The following is an 18,765-nucleotide window of genomic DNA, read 5'->3' on the forward strand; positions in this document are numbered from 1 at the left end:
GAGGCAGCTCATTGTGTGTGCGTATGGAATGATCTCTAAGATAAAGAGTTAGGTTAAAAAAACATAGTGCCAGTATAGTGTTTATAGTTTGCTTAGTTTTCAACCATTTCTGTGCAAAACATCCACCAAGAGGTTTCTGCCACTGAAGAGAAAATCGTTTTGGTAGCAGCCCTCAGATTATGCTTGGAAATGGTTGTGAGTTGGTGGCAGGACAGAGTGCGGGTGGGTGATGGATTTGAAAGGTGAAGGCTGCCAGTTCACGTCGGAGGTGCATTCAGGGATGGGGTGGTTTGATTCATAGTATTGAAAGAAGAGTAGAAGAAATCAGTTACCGCATATGCAGAGTTGCAGTGGAAGGTCGACAGATTGCTCCTGAGGTATTTTACTTGACACGTGATGGTTACCTGGTGGAGTTGTCCCTTGTGGTGAGGAAAGCTTAGCTTAGCAGGGTGTAAGGGGCAGAGTGTGATAAGAGCTCTCTGATAAGTAGTTCTGCCCTCACTGTGATAAACTTGACTTGGGTTGATCTCCTTATTGCCCTTTGTCCAAAGGAATTGTCAGGTATTCTCCCACAATGCATTTCTCTGTAATTTAAATGTTTAACAATGAAGATGAAGTGGAGGGGAGTGGATGTTTTTTATTAAGTTAACTGAATTTCAGTGCCTAGTAGAAAAGTAATTGGGATTACTATGAGACCTATCAGTCAGCTAGCAAACAGTGTTTTACGTGCCTGTTACGTGTGAAGCCTGGTGTTTGGCACAAACATGACCTCTAGGAGCTTGTGGTTTAGTTGGGGAGGGGACATACTGTCAACTAAAAACTGTTTCCAGAATGGGATTAGCATGATTATCTAAGGCCAGTTGTACTTCACCACGCCTGCCACATAAGAATCATCTTGAGAGCTGTTAAAAAAATTGCTGGGTAATGGTATTTTAAAAAAGATCCACAGGTGACCCACTGTATGGACACTGTTAAAACCTCCGGTTAGCCTAATGGTGGTCTTCACCGCCACCCACCACCCCCAGGGCAGGGGGAGGGCTTCCTCCCCTAAGAACAGAGGACAAGGAATGCCTGGACAAAATTGGGAGACAGTAAGAAAGGGGAGGGGCAGTGGAAATGGAAAGGAAAGGGTAGATGTAAAAGCTATCCTAAGGTCAGGATTTATAGGGCTCTTTGATACGAAGGACAAGAAAGACAGAAGAGATGTCATGAGGTTTGGGCTTAGTTGACAGTGAGGACTATGGGAGGTAGAAAAAAATATAAATGAAGAAGTAAATGTATCTGGCCCTTTAGAAAAGTGACTTCTGGTTTAGATCGACCCTCTAAATGATGGGTGATAGTGGAGCAAAAAGCATGGAGTGACTGTGACCCCATACTCTGGAGTCAGAGGGCCTGGGTTCTTATCCTTGGGTTGTGACTTACTGGGACAAACTAATTACTTCGTTTTGTTTTTTGCATCCAACAAACGGGGATATTAATGGTAGTTGTCTCTTGGGGACCTTAGAGAATGAGAGGAGAAAGTACAGGAGAAGCTCGCAGCACAGTATCTGGACCTCACACACACACACACAAATACACTGTCTCTCTCACTCACACACACAGTGGGGGGGAGCGGGAGGGAGGAAGAGAGTGATACAGATACAGAGTTCATGTTATATTACTTTTTAAGAGCCCTTAATTTGTTAAATTTTAGTTCTGATGCGGTCCAAGATCATTCATATCTGTTTTTATCTATGTACTGGGCCCTGTGCTAGGTCCAGGGGCTACAGTGAAGGTCTACTTTCTGTCTTCAAGAAATTTAGTCTAGAGAAGAAATTTAAATCACATGTGTATTTGTTGACTTACTTTTTAAGATCCTGAATACCATGAGTAAGAATTGCCAGATTTTGTAGATGCCTGACCACTGCGCCGTACACCTGAACCTGAATAATATTGAATGCCAACTATAATTTAAGATTATATATATATACATATACATATACATATATATAGTCACAGGATATGGAGTACAGCACAGGGAATTGGGTCAGTGGAACTGTAACAGTTATATACGATGTCAGAGGGATAGTACACTGGGGGGTGGTTATCACTTTGTGAGGGGTGTAAATGTCTATTACATTGTTTTGTACACCTGAAACTAATTAAAAAAAAAAAAGGATTGCCAGATTTGAAATGCTCTGTCAAGCTTTTTTTTTTTTTATGCCATGCAGTTCTATTTAAATGTTAGTAATGAGAATAGTATGCCTTTTTGCCATATTATAAAGGGGTACAGCAGGTCCTTGAATAGCATTGTTTTGTTTATCGTTTCATTATAATGTTGATGAGAAAAAAAATCATTCCTGCCGGGGCCACTGTGTGGAGTTTGCACATTCTCCCCATGTCTGTGTGGGTTTTCTCCAGGGACTCCAGTTTCCTCCCACATGCCAAAGATGTGCACGTGAGGTGAATTGGTGCGTCTGAATTATCCCAGTCAGAGTGAGGGTGGGATGTGTGAGTGGCCCTGTGATGCAAGGGCGTCCTGTTCAGGGCGGGGTCCTGCCTGGTACACTGAGCTGCTGGGAAAGGTTCCAGCCACCCACAACCCTGAGCTGCGATAAGTGGGTTAGAAAATCAGTATCTTACTTGTTTTTATTCCTCTTTCTGAAATGTATGTATAGCTGACGTTTATTTCAGTGTTTAGCATGACGTGTTTTGGGGTCTTTATTTTGAAGTTTGGTGATGTTTTGTGACCAGGATTATACCATAGGAACTTAACTCTTGTTTATATCTATTACCCTATGGTAACGTTGGCTAATACATCATTTCACTTAAAGTCGCAGTTTCCAAGGAACCTATTGACGACATTAACTGAGGACTTAGTGCATTTTTATTATGCGTGTTTATTAAAGAGAGATCTTTACATAGATCTGCTTACACATCTCTGACTAAGAATCAGCGTAGAGGCAAACTTATTTTTAGATTATGTTGATGTTACTGTTATTTTGAGAGTTGTAGTTAGAAAACCATCAAGAGCTTTAATAATATATATATGGAAAATCATTGGGCTACCTATCTATGTGCTTATAGTTATGTTTTTGTAATTATCTAAGGAAGGGGTATCTAAACTGCGGCCCATGATCCATTTTTATTTGGCACGCAGCAAATTCCAAAAATATATTTAGTTTACTTAAATAAACCAGGTGAGGCAATACGTACTTCACCTCGAGTGAGTGGCCCGGCTGTTTGTGTATTTTACCGCATATGGCCCTTGGTGAAAAACGTTGGAAAAATGTTTGGACACCCCTGATCTAAGGCATTAATCTGGACTTTTTTGTTTCCTTTTAGATTTTGATGCATACGAAAGACATGGTACAGAAGGTAATGCTGAGCATTTTCCTCATCATATGACAACTCTTAAACATCACACCTAGTCACATTTTTGTATTCAAGGAAAACTGCAACCCAAACAGACTGAAAATGGCTTCTTAGAATGTCTAGTTTACGTTTATAAGCCCTCTTAATGGATTATAGCTTTTTTCTTTTACTAACACTGATCTGATGTAGCCGCTGCTTGAAGCCTATATATGAGTGTTTCAAGCAAATTAGTAACAGTGCTAATTAGAGTTTACTCCCAGGCCTTTATACTTTATGTGCTCTAGTGTTGTTTGCTATGATTGATTTTTTTTGGCACTCTTCATATTCTACTAAATACTGTTGGAGACTGGTAAGAATTTAATATGGATTTGTGCCTCTGAATTTTAAAAACCCATTATGTTTCTGCTTCATCAATTGCCATGACCACTAAGCTTCTGGTACAGTGGGTAATATTATTCAATTCCACGTTTTGTTTCAGTTGAAACTAGACACTTCCCCTGCCACTCTAATATCTGTTTTAGAAAATTAGGGAGATTTTTTTTAAATGTGGCAGTGTTCACCTTTCTCTTTTACTGGGGCTTAATCTTCAATTGTACACTCCTGACAATATGGATAAGAATAAATATAACCTTTTGAAAAATCAGTGGAACCTGTAATTTCTGTATTATGGAAAATCTTGAGTTTCATTGTGCATAATGGTCACCATGTTTTAGTTGTTAATTTTTGTAATTTTTACTTTTCTTTAGATGAATCTTGAAGTTATTTATGGAGATACAGATTCAATTATGATAAACACCAATAGCACCAATCTGGAAGAAGTATTTAAATTGGGAAACAAGGTGAGATAATTTGATAAAATTACCTGTTTCATGAAGCTGAATAACAATGAATGTCAACTATAATTTAATATATATGTGGTCACAGGAAGTAGAGTACAGCATAGGAAATAGAGTCAATGGAACTGTAACAGCTATATACGATGTCAGAGGGATAGTAGATTGGGGGTGAGGGGTTATCACTTTGTGAGGGTATAAATGTCTGACTATTACATTGTTTCATACACCTGAAACCAATAAAAATTTATCTGTTTCATCAACTTTAACATGTTAAATGTATGAATTGTGTGCTTCTGAAAATAATAAACTTAGTACCTTCAATTCTTCATCCTCTTTTATTTTTCTAGCCTCTTTTCCAATTGTTTTGAGGGTAAAACTAGAGGGGAAATTGTTTTTCTCTTAAATGATAGATATGTTTTGCCTTTGAGAACTGTCTAAGTGTGGTAAGTTTAAGATGTGATCACATTATACTTACCACATTGTCATTCATAAGGAGAAATATGTCTGTAGTGGTGTTCAGATGCATTTCCTACATTGATAGAGAAATACCTACCTACATACATATACACACATCTATAACTTTTACAGGAGTACTTAAAATATATTTGAAAAGGTAAGGGGACATTTAAAAACAATCATTTGTAGCCTCCTAATTGCAGTTCACAACTAGTGTTTCTTGAGCACTTGCTATGTTAAGATAGTGTCCCAATAAACTAAAACTAAGGTATCATGTTACAGACTAACACCTTCCTACCTTTCCCCCTGGAAATGTGTGAAATTTAAACTATAGCCTTCATTTGAGAGCAAGCCTGGCACATTGTACTCATATTGAATCTTGAAAAGTTGTGTAATTTTCCTAGAAGCAATCGTCTGTGCCATGACCCTGTCAATAAAGAGGGGGTAACTGTTCATTCATTTGTTCAGCATATACTTATTTGCTTATATTCAGGGTGCTGTGGGAGGTTCAGGGAAATCATAGACATTATTTTAATAAAGTTTTACTTACTTATTTCTGGCCACATACTTACTCGTTGGACTATGTAATCTCTTAACTAATCCAGTGGTTTGAAGGTCCATACATATGCATTTAGTTTTTAGATTTAAAACAGACTATTTCATAGTTTTCATAATTCCTGGGGCTGACCCTGCCAAATCTGTCCTTTGGTTGAGTGGGATGATATATTATTGTCTTCATTTTTTAATGTGCTTTTGTCCCTGTGCCTTTTCAGTGTTCTTGCATCAGACCCAACATAAAACATAATATCATATTCCATATACACTTAGTAAATTCATTCTAGTCTTGTGTGACTCCAAGTTCTGTTTAAGTTAAGTCTTGGGAATTTATAGCATGTTCATCTTCTCCCTATTAGATGTTTGAGAAGCTGGTATTAATGGCTGAAATTTTCACAGGTAAAAAGTGAAGTGAATAAGTTGTACAAACTGCTTGAAATAGACATTGATGGAATCTTCAAGTCTCTGCTACTGCTGAAGAAAAAGAAATACGCTGCTCTGGTTGTGGAGCCAACGTCAGATGGGAATTACGTCACCAAACAGGAGCTGAAAGGATTAGATATAGTTAGAAGAGATTGGTGTGATCTTGCTAAAGACACTGGAAAGTGAGTTCAGCTTTCGTTTTTGATTTTGATGTTTGTCTTTAAAAAATATTTAAGTGTTTATCATGTAGATAACACCTGTGATTCTGCCAAGCACAAGGACACAGCTACTTTTTTGGTATTGTTATTATTCATATGAACAATTCTTACTTATTTGGAGTGGAATTTTATAGATAGATTAAAAGTTAGAGAAAGCCAGACTTGATAACGCTCATGAGTTTTAACTCATTGTGAAGGTAAACCTTCACATTTTGATCCTTACACCATTGGTTTTGTTTATGTGATTTGTTTTATTTTGCTTTAATGTTTCCATTAGAAAGTGCCTTGTATTGTGTTCCTGAGTCATCCGAGAGCCTCTTTAGGAATATAATTGTTAAGGTATCCTGTTTTATGGCTTAAAATATTCTGGGATTCAGAGTGGGCCATGCAGTGAGACTTTGTTCTCACCCATATCATTTGTGTGTAAAGATTATTACTAATCTCAGGTTAATTTAAAAGTTAGTTCTCAAATACATACCTCAGAAATCATAAATGTCACGAGTGACCCCCTAGCTTTGTACCTGAGACTGAAGATTGTATTAAGACTTGTTTTGTTTTTTTAGGGTCATATTAATTTATAAAGCACCCATTTAAAAGATGAATCTTTAGGTACTTTATTTACCATCTTTCCAGATATTCTTGTTTTTTTGAGTCTGATCAATTCTGAAAGTGGAAGAATTTTTTTCTTTCAAGCAAAATTTTAAATTAATTTTAATATTGCTGAATACCAGCATTTTTTACTTGTTTCCCAGTCTTCCTCTTGCTTTCAAGTTAGGAGATTGTGCAATTGTTGCTTCTGCAAACTACTCTTGATTAGGCAAAGTTGATCATCCGAGTATAGGTCACTGTTAGCCTTTTATGAAATGTAGTTTGAAATGCTTCATTGCCCCCAAATGTACCCAAAGACGAAACTACTTTGTATGGACTGTCGATTAGAGTGTTCTCTTCAGCTTTGTGTTTTCTAAGAAAAGATGCATCATAATAGAAGTAAATTTCTCTGAGTTAGAAATGTATTAGTAATTAAAGCTATACAAATGTTTTTGTCAGGGTTCTTTTTCTGACAAATTATAATGCAGCTGTCAAACCCTCGCTCTGCATTTTCTCAGAAATGGATAAAATATTGGCTTCCTTTTTCTTTTTTTCCTTTTTGTGGGGTTCTGGTGGAATAACATAGGTTGGAGAACACTGAGCAATATAAGGAAGGTAAAGAAAGAAATGTTTAAAATCTTTGGGTTTTTTAAATTTGCATAAAGGACTTAAATTTCTACTTACCTAAGCTAATGGTCATCTCAGGTGGGGATGATATCTTGATGACATCAGAGATAATATATTGGTGCTTTATGAGAAAAGTGAAATATTTGTCTTCTAACATTTTCACTTATGGGTAGAATATAACTGCTTTTGAATTTTATAATTGCATAAAAATATGATGGAACACATACCTTTCTCTGTATTTCGTATGAAGTATTAGATGCTGCATAAAAAAATGATCTGTATGTCTAAGGGCAAACCTGCTATTCCAAGGTTGGTAAACCTTTGGTAGAGGTAATGTTAGAAAACAAATAGTAATGGCTTTTTAGGCGTAAACCCTCATGTTAGCTTTTAGTATGGTTCTTGTCCACATGTTACTCTAGTGGCATTTATCTTCATTTTCTCTCCTGTATTAATCAAGTATGACATTGAAAAAAATCAACCCCTCTCTCTTTTTGCAGCTTTGTCATTGGCCAGATTCTTTCTGATCAAAGCCGGGACACTATAGTGGAAAACATTCAGAAGAGGTTAATAGAAATCGGAGAAAATGTGCTAAATGGCAGTGTCCCCGTGAGCCAGTTTGAAATTAACAAGGTAAATGTAGCATTTATTGCTGAGCCCAGCTGCTGCCATGTGTTTTTCTCCTTCAGATAGTTGAAGAACCACCTCATCCTTGCAATTGAAATAAATCCTAGCTGGTGATGAAAGCTGCTTAACAACTATCTCACAGATTGAGCATTAGCACACCACTCTTCCTCTCCCAGCCACTGGTACTGCATGTCTGCCACGCCGCCTTCTCTCGCCATTCCTTACTTCATGGAAGCCTTGTTTCCAGAGGTTCTGTGGAGTGCTGTACTTGATGTTTCAGGGACTCGAGAGTACTGCCTTTTTCCTAGTCCTCCTAAGTTATAGTTGTGTAGTTGTTTGGGGGGGCAGGCCTATAAACTTAGAGAGAAAGAGGGCGGGGGGGGGCAAGTACGTGCGTGCGTGCTTGCGTGCGTGTCTAACTTCACAAAAGGTGATCCTTAGAGGTACTATAATCAGGTGGCTTTTGTGTGCATTGTTATGTAGAATTAAGATGGTGGTAGCACTTTCTGTACATTCAAAACACTTGTGTGTCTTTTTGTCTTAACTACATAAGTTACACTTTATGGGCAATCTTAGTTGTTGAAAACAGGGAATATTTTTTCTTACCTAATTTGAAGAAAAAAAAAGGTTGGTTTCCAAAATGCTGTGTAATACAAGATGTTAGGTTAAAGGTTTTTTTTCAGTTTAAAAAGTAAGTACCCTTACGTATCTGGAAGCAAATTTTGCAAATATCATTTTACCAGTTTTATGATGAATAGATTTTGTTGTCAAAGCTTATAAAAAAGGAGATTTAATGAAAAAGAATCTAATTGTGACATTAAATGGAAATTTTAGAATTAAAACACCCAATACCTGTGTGCTGAAAGTAATGCTTGCCACTTTTGCACAGTTTACTCTTGAAAACATATTTTTACATTGCAGCAATTGCAATGTATATTATTTTGAAGTGTATTTGCATTTAACATAAACAGATTTTTCCACATTTCTATATTACCTTGCAAACCATCATGCTAATCAATGTGTTAATCGTATATTTCACTGATACATCTTTATTTAAAATTCTTGTTTGATTATTTAAATTATTTATTTTTGCTATTTTAAATAATTATATTACATATCTTTGTCTATTTATCTTTTTGCTTTTGGCTTAGGTTCCTTGAAGTGAAATACTTGAATCAAAAGATACAAATATCTGTATGGCTTTTTCCAAATTGCTTTGCAAAAGGGTGATACCAATTGATAACAACAAAATGTGTGCCAATTTCACCACAGACTTGTTTGGATTGATGCTATTACATTGGTGATAATATTGCTGATATTTAAATAAAACATTGCTACTATGGATTTGAAACAGTATTTCACTGTTGGATTTAATTTGCATTTCTTTGATTCCTAGAGAAAATGAATATTTTCCATGTATATTCTTATGATTTGTATTCATTCTTAGGTAAGTCACTTGTTTCCTACACCTTGACCATGATGTCTTTAAATTCACAAAAGAAGACATTTATTTATATACAAAAGTACAAAATATAGAAACATTATAAGAGAATATGTGCCTTGGCACTAGCTCTTCACTGTACGTGATGCAGTGTACACCTATTGGCACGGAATCACTTATGACATCTAGAAAGTGGTTTCCATTCAGATTTTGTTTTGTCTCTTTCTCAAAAACTAGTATGAGTAAGAGTTATGACTTCAGTCTTCCTCTGATCAATTTTAGCATCTATTCTGCACATTGTATCCCGAACACTGCCTACCTTCTTAGAAGTGTGGGCCCTCTGTTGCAAGGGATTCCATGAGTTTGGAATGTTCAGTCTAAAAATGACTACATTATTGACAAAATAACGCTGAACACACGGCCTGTAGGCTAGTGGGCCCAAACCATCATCTTCTCATATGAATGATGAGACAATATTACTAGTATGCGAAGAAACCTGGAGTCATAAACAACACACTAGCAATCTCCGAGTTCTGATGAACAGTCTACAGTTTTATTTTAAAGTTTTTATGATTAAAAATTTTAACTTATACAGAATAGAATGATATTATGAACCCCCATGTATCCATCACTCAGCTTTAATAATTATCATTATAGTGATACATTATTATTACTAATAACAATAGTTAATAGTGTGATCAAGGCTGTGCATACATTTTTCTGTGACTTACTATCTTTATAGTCTCCATTTCACTTGGCATAGTAACTGGCAAATAATAGTTGTTCAGTGAACTTTAAAAGAATTGGTTTGTTTAAAACAATGCAATTGAAAAATGGGCAGAGGACCTGAAGAGACATTTCTCCAAAAAGGACATACAGATGGCCAATAGACATATGAAAAAATGCTCAACATCACTAATCATCAGAGAAATGCAAATAAAAACCACAGTGAGATATCACCTCACCCCAGTCAGAACGGCTATCATCAACAAGACAAATAGTAACAAGTGTTGGAGAGGCTGTGGAGAAAAAGGAACCCTCATACACTGTTGGTGGGAATGCAGACTGGTGCAGCCGTTATGGAAGGCAGTGTGGAGGTTCCTCAAAGAATTACGAATAGAATTACCATATGACCCAGCAGTTCCACTTCTGGGTATTTATCCAAAGAAACCCAAAACACTAATTCAAAAAGATACATGCATCCCTGTGTTCATTGCAGCACTATTTGCAATAGCCAAGATACAGAAGCAACCCAATTGCCCATCAGTAGACGATTGGATAAAGATATTGTGGTACATATATACAATAGGATATTACTCGGCCATAAAAAAGAATGAACTCTCACCATTCGTGACAATATGGATGGACCTACAGGGTATTATGCTAAGTGAAGTAAGTCAGACTGAGAAAGACAAATACCATATGATCTCACTTATATGTGAAATCTAAAGAACAAAATAAATGAACAAACAAAACAAACAGACTCACAGATACAGAGAACAAATTCATGTTTACCAAATGGGAAGGGGTTGGGGTGCTGGGTGAAAAAGGCATAGGGATTAAGAAGTGCAAATTGGTACTTACAAAATAGTCATGGGGATATAAAGTACAATATAGGGAATAAAGTCAATAATGTAATAACTGTGTATATAACTGTGTAATAACTGTGTATAGTGCTAGGTGGTTTAGTAGACTTATTGGGGATTACTTCATAAGTTATATAAATGTCTAACCATTATGCTGTACACCCAAAACTAGTATAATATTGAATGTTAACTATAATTGAAGAATAAAAAAATAAAAAAAATTTGTTTAATCATCTATTCATCAAACATGGAGTACCTCTTATGTGCACAGTGCTAGATTCTGGGTTATAAAGTTGAATAAGCAAAACGTGGTCCGTGTTTTTATGTGTAGAATTTTTATATGTAGGATTCATATTTCTATATAGTATATATTTCATTGTTATAAATATTTATATGTATAGTGTGTGTGTGTGTGTGTGTGTGTGTGTGTGTGTGTGTGTGTGCGCGTGCATATTTTAGATGCAGGTCGGAGTTGAAAATAGGAGGTTAGGTTAGCCTAGGGTGGAAGGGTGAAGTCGTGAGATTTACCTTTGTAGAGATTTTAGCCCTTGTTGTCAAAAGCAACTGGCTTTCTGAATTACGGTAATCTTAGCTTAAATATATTTCATAAAGTAACACAAAATACTTGAGAGCTGATTTTTATAACCCTGGCTAACTTGATCCTAAACCACCAGGATGGCTCCCCCCCAAAAAAAAAAAATCAAGCCTTCTAAAACTAGCTTGTAAAAACCCACAAAATAGCCCCAATCTAATAATTAGAAAGTATGTCAGATGAAATTCAGAATTTCTTAACATTGCACTGAAGTATAGTCAATTGAAGAAGATAACGGTTTTCTTAAGTAGAGTTATATTGATTAAGATTTCTATGCAGCATTACCCAACCGAGTCAATCAGGATTTTGCATACTTCAGGTTTGAGGAGATTCAAATACTTGGAGAGTTTCTTAGGCGCTCTCCTACACTGAGTAATTTAGAAAGTGTACATAACGTGGGTTGTGCAGAGGTGTTTGAGGACCTGCTTTATTCAGCTATAGCAGTTCTTAAATTTCCTAGCCTCAGGACTCCTTCACACTCTGAAAATAATTGAGGCCTCCAAGAGCTTTTGTTTATGTGGTTATGTTGATATTTACTGTGTTAGAAATTAAAACTGAAATTGTAAAAACATTTATTAATTTAAAGTAGCAATAATCCCATTAAGTGATTACAAAAATAACATTTTTCCATGAAAAATAGCTATAAATTTCGAAACAAAGAAAAATTAGCTAGAGGAGTGACCTCATTTTACAATTTTGCATATCTCTTTAATGTCCAATTTAAAAGACATCTGGATTCTCATATCTGCTTGTGCATCCAATCTGTTGTGATATGTAGTTTTGGTTGAGTATAGGAAGAAAATCCAGTTTCACACAAATACATAGTTGGAAAAAGGAGAAGCATTTCAGTAATTTTTTCAGATAATTGTGCATATTCTTCTTTGATTCTACACTAAAACTCTCTAAGTGGTATTTTCTTAAAGGTTATTTGTAATGTGAAATCTGAAATCATGTCAATGAACTTTGTGTACTCTCTTACATTAAACTCTGGTCGTCTATATTGTACTTTGGGTATTTTACCCATGCATGACATTACGCATTGGATATTTGTTCAGTGTTGGTTCCCTGAGTTATACAGATCTTCCAAATTTTATTACACAATATCAAAACTCACATTTAAAAATATTCCTATTTCTGTTATCAGAAAAGTCTGTAAGTGTTGGGAAACTGTTGTACTCACAGAGTGGAAACAAGTTTTCCAAAATTCTAATTTGCACTTGAAAGGTTGAATTTTATCATAGACAATATAGACTGTGAGTTGTTTTCCTTGAGGTGGCAGGCTCACTTGGTTCTTGGGAAATCGTCTGCCAAAATCCCAAGTTAGAATAACTGTAGTTGGCCTGTTTGTTTTTTTTCAAGTAAAAATTGTGTTCCATGAAAAAGGCAGCTAGTTTAGCTTGCAACTCAAACAGTTGCTCAAGTACTTTTCCACGAGCCATTTTCTTCACTATGCAGTAGAAGAACCTTGTGCAGAATTCCTATTTTGCACACGAAACACTGGCCTTATATTCAAGGGTTGAGAGCTTAAAAATTAATAATTTTTAACTGCTTCATCAAGAACATTCTTAAGTGAAAGTTGCTTTTTTTTTTTTTAAACCGAGTATGTGGTGGTGTAGAATACAATGACTACTAGTACGTGTGGTACTTACTGCTGCCCTGATTCATGTTTATAAGATACTAGAATCTTTCCTGACCATTGCTTCTGCATCATCAATGCAAATAGTATTGTTAGGAAAATAGTTTTCATCTCTCAACCCCCTGAAATGGTGCCAGGAACCCCTGGGGGTCTGCGTACCACACTTAAGTGACCTAGTCACGTAGCACCATGTTCCCTGTCCTTTCTCTTGTCTTTTGAAATCCACCTTTTACAGAGTTAGATGTTTCCCTCCTTCCCCTTGTGCATATTGAGTTACAGTCCAATAGACTTATTTTCTCTCACCTCTTGCTTTTAACTGTTGCTTTTTCCTCTGCTTAGAATCTTCATGCCCCTGTTGCGTTTTCTTCAAATCTTTTCTTTCATGTGCCTGCTTAAGTTTCTTTTCTTCCATGGTTTCTGCTGTCAGGTGCAAGTGATCTTTGCCCCTCTAAACTCCCTCCGTAACATTTGTTCACATCTCCCTCCTGGCACATGCAGCGAGGTTTGGGTTTTGTTGATGTTTTTTTTTGTGGACTGGGGAGTCATTTACTAATAACAGATGACTGTCTTGTTCATCTTGCAGTACTTTACAGTGCTTGAACTTAGTGAATTATTGCAGAATGAGTGAAATCATTTATTCTGCAAACATTTGGTTTGTACTCTACACCACGCATCACTCTGAGCACTGGGAATGCAGCTGTGAGCAAGGTTGCAATGTTCTACTTTCATGGCGCTTACTTTCTGTGACACTAATTCTGCCTTTGTAGAGCTTATGGTGACAGTGTGAGTAAATTCAGTGATTTCTGGTGCGTTTGGGATTTATTTAGGCTAGAAAAGCGTAGCCATTATCCATCATCTATTGTCCTAACCAATCAGTTAATTCAGTGAGAGAATTGCAAACATTAGAAGAAACTGTAAAGCTGCATAGAAGACTGAATTTGAAAGAGTTTTCAACATACAGCTTCTGTCATTTTTATGTTGATGTGGATAATGTGATTCTAGCAATGATGTATTAGTCTATATCAATATGAGAAGAGTTTTATTTTAAAGATTGGGACTTTTTGTTTCCTCTTTTTGTCTTTTAGGCATTGACAAAGGATCCACAGGATTACCCTGATAAAAAAAGCCTACCTCATGTGCATGTTGCCCTCTGGATAAATTCTCAAGGAGGCAGAAAGATGAAAGCTGGAGATACTGTATCATATGTCATCTGTCAGGTAAAACTATCATAATTAACAAGACTCATACTACTTAAGAGCCCAGAGTCAAATCCTGATCCCCACAGTATCTTATTTAGTAGTTTTCCAAATAATTGATGCTGTCAAGAGATGGTTTAATGTGGTTGGTTTTATAGCATTGAAACATTAGTCCAGGAGTATGGCAAATTTTATTAAAATTTTCGCAAACCATTGAAGATTAGTGTTTTGGTTCACTGAAATTATTTTGGTGAGACAGGTGTCGTGCGGGGCGGCCTGCGGGGTCTCAGCTCCCGCTCCCCATACAAGAACGCAGGATATGGTGAGGCCAAAAAGGAACACCCACGGAGCCATAGATGGGGGAGTCATACCACTATATCCTCTCTGGTGGCACTGTACTCTCACTGGAGGCTGGATCCACACTGTCCGCAAACCGCCATCCACACTTGCCAGCCCAGCCACCATCTCCTCGCTAGCCCCCATTCTTCTCTCTCTTCCCTCTTCTAGCGTAGCCACAGCAGTTATATTAGTGGCCAATGGCTCACTGGTTACAGCTGACGGCCAACTAGCCACAGCTGATGGCCATGGAATCGCAGTTGGCCATTTACTACCTGAGCCAACACCTTTCTATGTGAGGCCGAGAGCCTGGAAACTACTTTCTGGGGCTCTGCCCCCACACAGGTATATAACAGTTAACTACTGTTTCAACCCTAAATTAACTTTAGTGATAATGTGTATGAGTTTGATCATAGGTCCAGCAGTAGTCCTTTATCATTTCTTTTGCAACAGTTCCCATTATGAATATTGGTAGAATAAGAGAATAAATGTGTTTTTCCCTAGCCTATGTTCAAATAGTTACTTGAAAAAAATAGGAAATGCATGACACATAGAGAAAGGTGAGAGATCCTAAAAAAACATGCCTTATAAAGAAAACACAATGAGCCAGTTTCATTTCCTTTTTTTTTCTTTTGAGTGGAAGGTGCCTAGAACCCACCTCCTTAACTTCTCCCTGTTCCACGAGGTACCTGTAAGGCACCTCTAGGCCTTCTAGAACACAGTTTGAAAGCAGTAACTCATTTCTTTTGAGAGAAGCATGCCTCGAACAGGGATGGGGAGAAAGAGTAGGACAGAAGAACATTTTTTTTCTTTGAAAACACTTAACTCCAGTTGGAACAATGGACAGGTCTCGTTTCTGCTCTCTATTAAAAAAAAAAAAAATTAAGTCTGTCATAACTTCTATCCAAATCTTTAAAATTACTATGGGGTGGTCTGTCTACCAAAAGGCATAATTCATCTGAATAAGACTTTGTTTTTAATTAATTATTGCATTGTGTTGTTACAGTACAAATTTTTAGATAAGCCTTAAGCTTCACTGCAATATGATGGACCTTTATCGAACTGCAATTAACGTGTTTATTTTTAAATCAGAGTCTTTTTAAAATGTAAAAGTTGTCTGCCAATATGTGCTCGGCCCTGTAGATGATATCCACAACAAGTGATGGAAGGATACGGACGGACAGGAAGAGCACTTGACTCTGTCTCCCTCCTAGGGTTACTCTTGATTAAGAACTAGTACAAGAAGCCAATTCCTGCAAAAAAGTATTTCCTCAAATGGCTGACTCACTCAAGCCCTTCATGTGCTTTGCATATTGCCTCAAACAAGTCTCACCTCAAAAAAACAATTTTCATATTATGCAAATAAAGATTTTGGTAAATAGGCTAGTTTTTTTTTTTTTTTTTCACTTATATCTTCACATACATGGAAAAACTCTTAGATTATTAATGACAGGAGCAGATGGCAGCATACAACTTTTAAAATGTATGTATAGGTTCTGTGAAATAGCATCTAATAGTGAAATCCAGCCAGAGTTATATTTTGGCTAAACCTGTGATGGAGATGTGTGGTAGTATGACCGATGTATTTAAAAGTCAAGCTTATGTTCCTTGATGTCTAACTCAAGGCTTATGATATCTAGGCCTTATGATATCTTCTTCTCAGGTCTTATTGGTACAGAAAAGCTTAAATGCTGATGATGCTAGTGTACAATAAATCCAGTTTGATGTCTTTTTCAACATTTCCCCCATCCACTGGTACTGGATCTTAACTTACTTGCTTGTTAAAACTGCAGTTTACATTTCTTCCTATTTATTCTTCTTCTTACTGTGTCTGAAGAAAAGCTGCAGAACTTTAATTTGCCTTTTCCTCCTAACAGTGGGACACACCCACTTTCACCAAAACTGCTGTGGGGACAGAACCAGGAGTGCAGTTTCCAGGCTCTTGGCCTCATGTGGAAAGGTGCTGGCTCAGGTAGTAAATGGCCATCAACTGTGATTGGATGGCTATCAGCTGTGGCTAGTTGGCCATCAGCTGTAACCAGTGAGCCATTGGCCACTAATGTAACTGCCATGGCTACACTAGCAGCTGACGGTGGCTGAGCTAACAAGCACGGGGATTGCAGTTAGCAGGGCGGATTGCAGCTAGCAAGAGAGGTGGGTTGGCAGAGAAGTGGACAGCAGGTTGCGAACAGTGTGGCTCCTGCTTCCTGTGTCTCCAACCCAGCCGCCAGCGGGAGTATAGTGGTATGACACCCCTATCTATGGCTCCGTGGGTGTTCCTTTTTGGCCTCACCATGTCCTGTGTTCTTATGTGGGGAGCGGGACCAGAGACCCCGCATGACACCCTGCATGACAACTGCCTACCTCTTTTGCTTTTAAGCACTCACATCATTCTTTCTGTGCTTCATAACACAACCATGTTTTTTGAAAATGTCTGATTAGGCATTTTAAGAGAACTGCTTATTGCTGTAAGCAGAGGTGTCCTCCATCGATAGCCTATCTCCTGAATAGGTTCTGTTCTGTTTAAAATTTTCATGTAGAATAGAGTATTCTGATAATTTTAAAATTTTCATGTAGAATAGAGTATTTTACTGATAATTTATTCAGACTGTAAATTCATATGAGTTCAGGGTAATATTTTTGGTCCCTAATTTATATTATAGTTCATGGTCTTGTAAAACCTACACGAATTATTTGCTGAGATCTGAAATCAACTTCCACTTATTGGTTAAGTTTTAAATTCTCAATTATTTAACTTTCAGTGGACATAATTTCCATAAGGCATGCCTGTAACATTTGCAGGGGCCCGTTTATCTCCTGTTTAAAAATGTTTTCAATTAGTTTCCTACTGAAGGTGACTACATAGTTTTGAATGAATTGACTCCACCTGGTTGTCTCTGTGAAGTATGTGTTTTGAAGTTCACAAATTACTACATGGGCACTTCCAGGAAGACCAATATGGCTCCTTAGTCTGTTTTTAAAGGTGTATGCTACATGTTACTGTATACACCATGGGGTCTTGCTAGGTTTGAGAATTAGGTCTTTGAGGGGTAGATCTTATGTCACGGCCTAAATGTTTTTCCAATACAATTCAGCAAAACCTGTCATCTTATCAATTCCTTTGAATTTAGTCATGTTTGAGCTCAGATTTTTTAAATACAATAAAAGATATGTTTGGGTTACTGTTAAAACTAGTCTTTTGTGTGGATATTTAAAGTAAAAATCTTTTTCAATTGAGAATATGTGTAGAAATTGTCAACTGCTCTTTTACAAATATACTTTACTATGAGAACATCTTCTAATGATATATTGGAAAGTAACCCAAGTGCTCTTTAAAAAAAAAACATTTGCCTCTACAAATCTGATTTTTAGTCACCATTAAAAGTTAGTAAACTCAACATTACTATAATATTAAGGACAGACCAGTTTTTTAAAAACTCTAATTCTATAAATTAATGGTATTTCACCTGTTTGTTAAAAGGCAGTCTGCATGCAGCTGTGGTGTATAAAGACACTGCCCAAAGATATTTCACACACTTTCTGTCATTGGCTATCACCATACTCTCATCTAACAGTTCAGACTTCTGAAAGGGAAATAATTAAAGTTAATTCCGCCATTTTTTTACTGTGTTGTAAACTCCTGAAAAATAATTACAAGCAATTCTTTTTATCTGTGATTTGCTTCCTTTATCGGTATTTCGTTTTATCTTAGAATAGGTAGAACCTAGTTGGTAAGCATCCCAGTTTTTTTCCGTCAGGAATCTCTCCAGAAAAGGAAGCCCCTGCTCCAGTTGCGGTAAAGACGGCCGTGTGCAAGGTTGCCTCTACCGTGGGCTGGGCACTGAGCTGAGAAGGGGCTGATTGTAGCAGGAATGAGAGAAGAAGACTCACAGTATAATCAGTTTTGCAGAGCAGCTGAGCACTGTGAAAAGTTATAATTTACTAGCTGAATATTAAATTCTGTTGTTGCAGACAAGGGGAAGAGTGGAGTGAGTTGGATGTTGGTCCAGTAGAGTGATGACTTTTTGATTCACAGATGATGGTGGCATCACCCACAGGGCTGTATATGGGCCAATGACACGGAATTTCACAACTTTTTATAGAGTTAAGGGGAAGCCCTTCTTCCATGCCTTGAAGAGCCACATAAACAGCGCAAAGTGACATGCCCTTCATTCCAGTGGCCAAATACTTTGTTTCCAGGGCACTGCCAGTCCACCAGATACCTCATTAGTTTTACTTTTACCTATTATATCTTGTACATAAGTGACTACTCTGTGGGTTTCATCCCTGTCTTTTC

At 37.1% G+C, this 18,765-nt stretch overlaps 1 protein-coding gene across 4 annotated transcripts in view; it reads left to right on the plus strand.

Moving 5' to 3' along the window:
- The window catches only part of POLA1 (DNA polymerase alpha 1, catalytic subunit), a 313,058-nt gene that overhangs the window by 139,267 nt on the left and 155,026 nt on the right, over window positions 1-18,765 (plus strand). For all 4 annotated transcript variants that reach the window (XM_074324217.2, XM_074324218.2, XM_019757051.3 and 1 more), the window contains exons 27-31: window positions 3,325-3,357; window positions 4,101-4,193; window positions 5,601-5,806; window positions 7,555-7,687; window positions 14,022-14,153. In XM_074324217.2, the coding sequence (XP_074180318.2) occupies window positions 3,325-3,357; window positions 4,101-4,193; window positions 5,601-5,806; window positions 7,555-7,687; window positions 14,022-14,153 (597 nt within the window). The remainder of the gene's footprint in view (window positions 1-3,324; window positions 3,358-4,100; window positions 4,194-5,600; window positions 5,807-7,554; window positions 7,688-14,021; window positions 14,154-18,765) is intronic.

This window comes from Rhinolophus sinicus, chromosome 18 (assembly GCF_057876585.1).
Source record: "Rhinolophus sinicus isolate RSI-liver-muscle chromosome 18, RSI-T2T, whole genome shotgun sequence".
NCBI classification, from domain to species: Eukaryota; Metazoa; Chordata; class Mammalia; order Chiroptera; family Rhinolophidae; genus Rhinolophus; species Rhinolophus sinicus.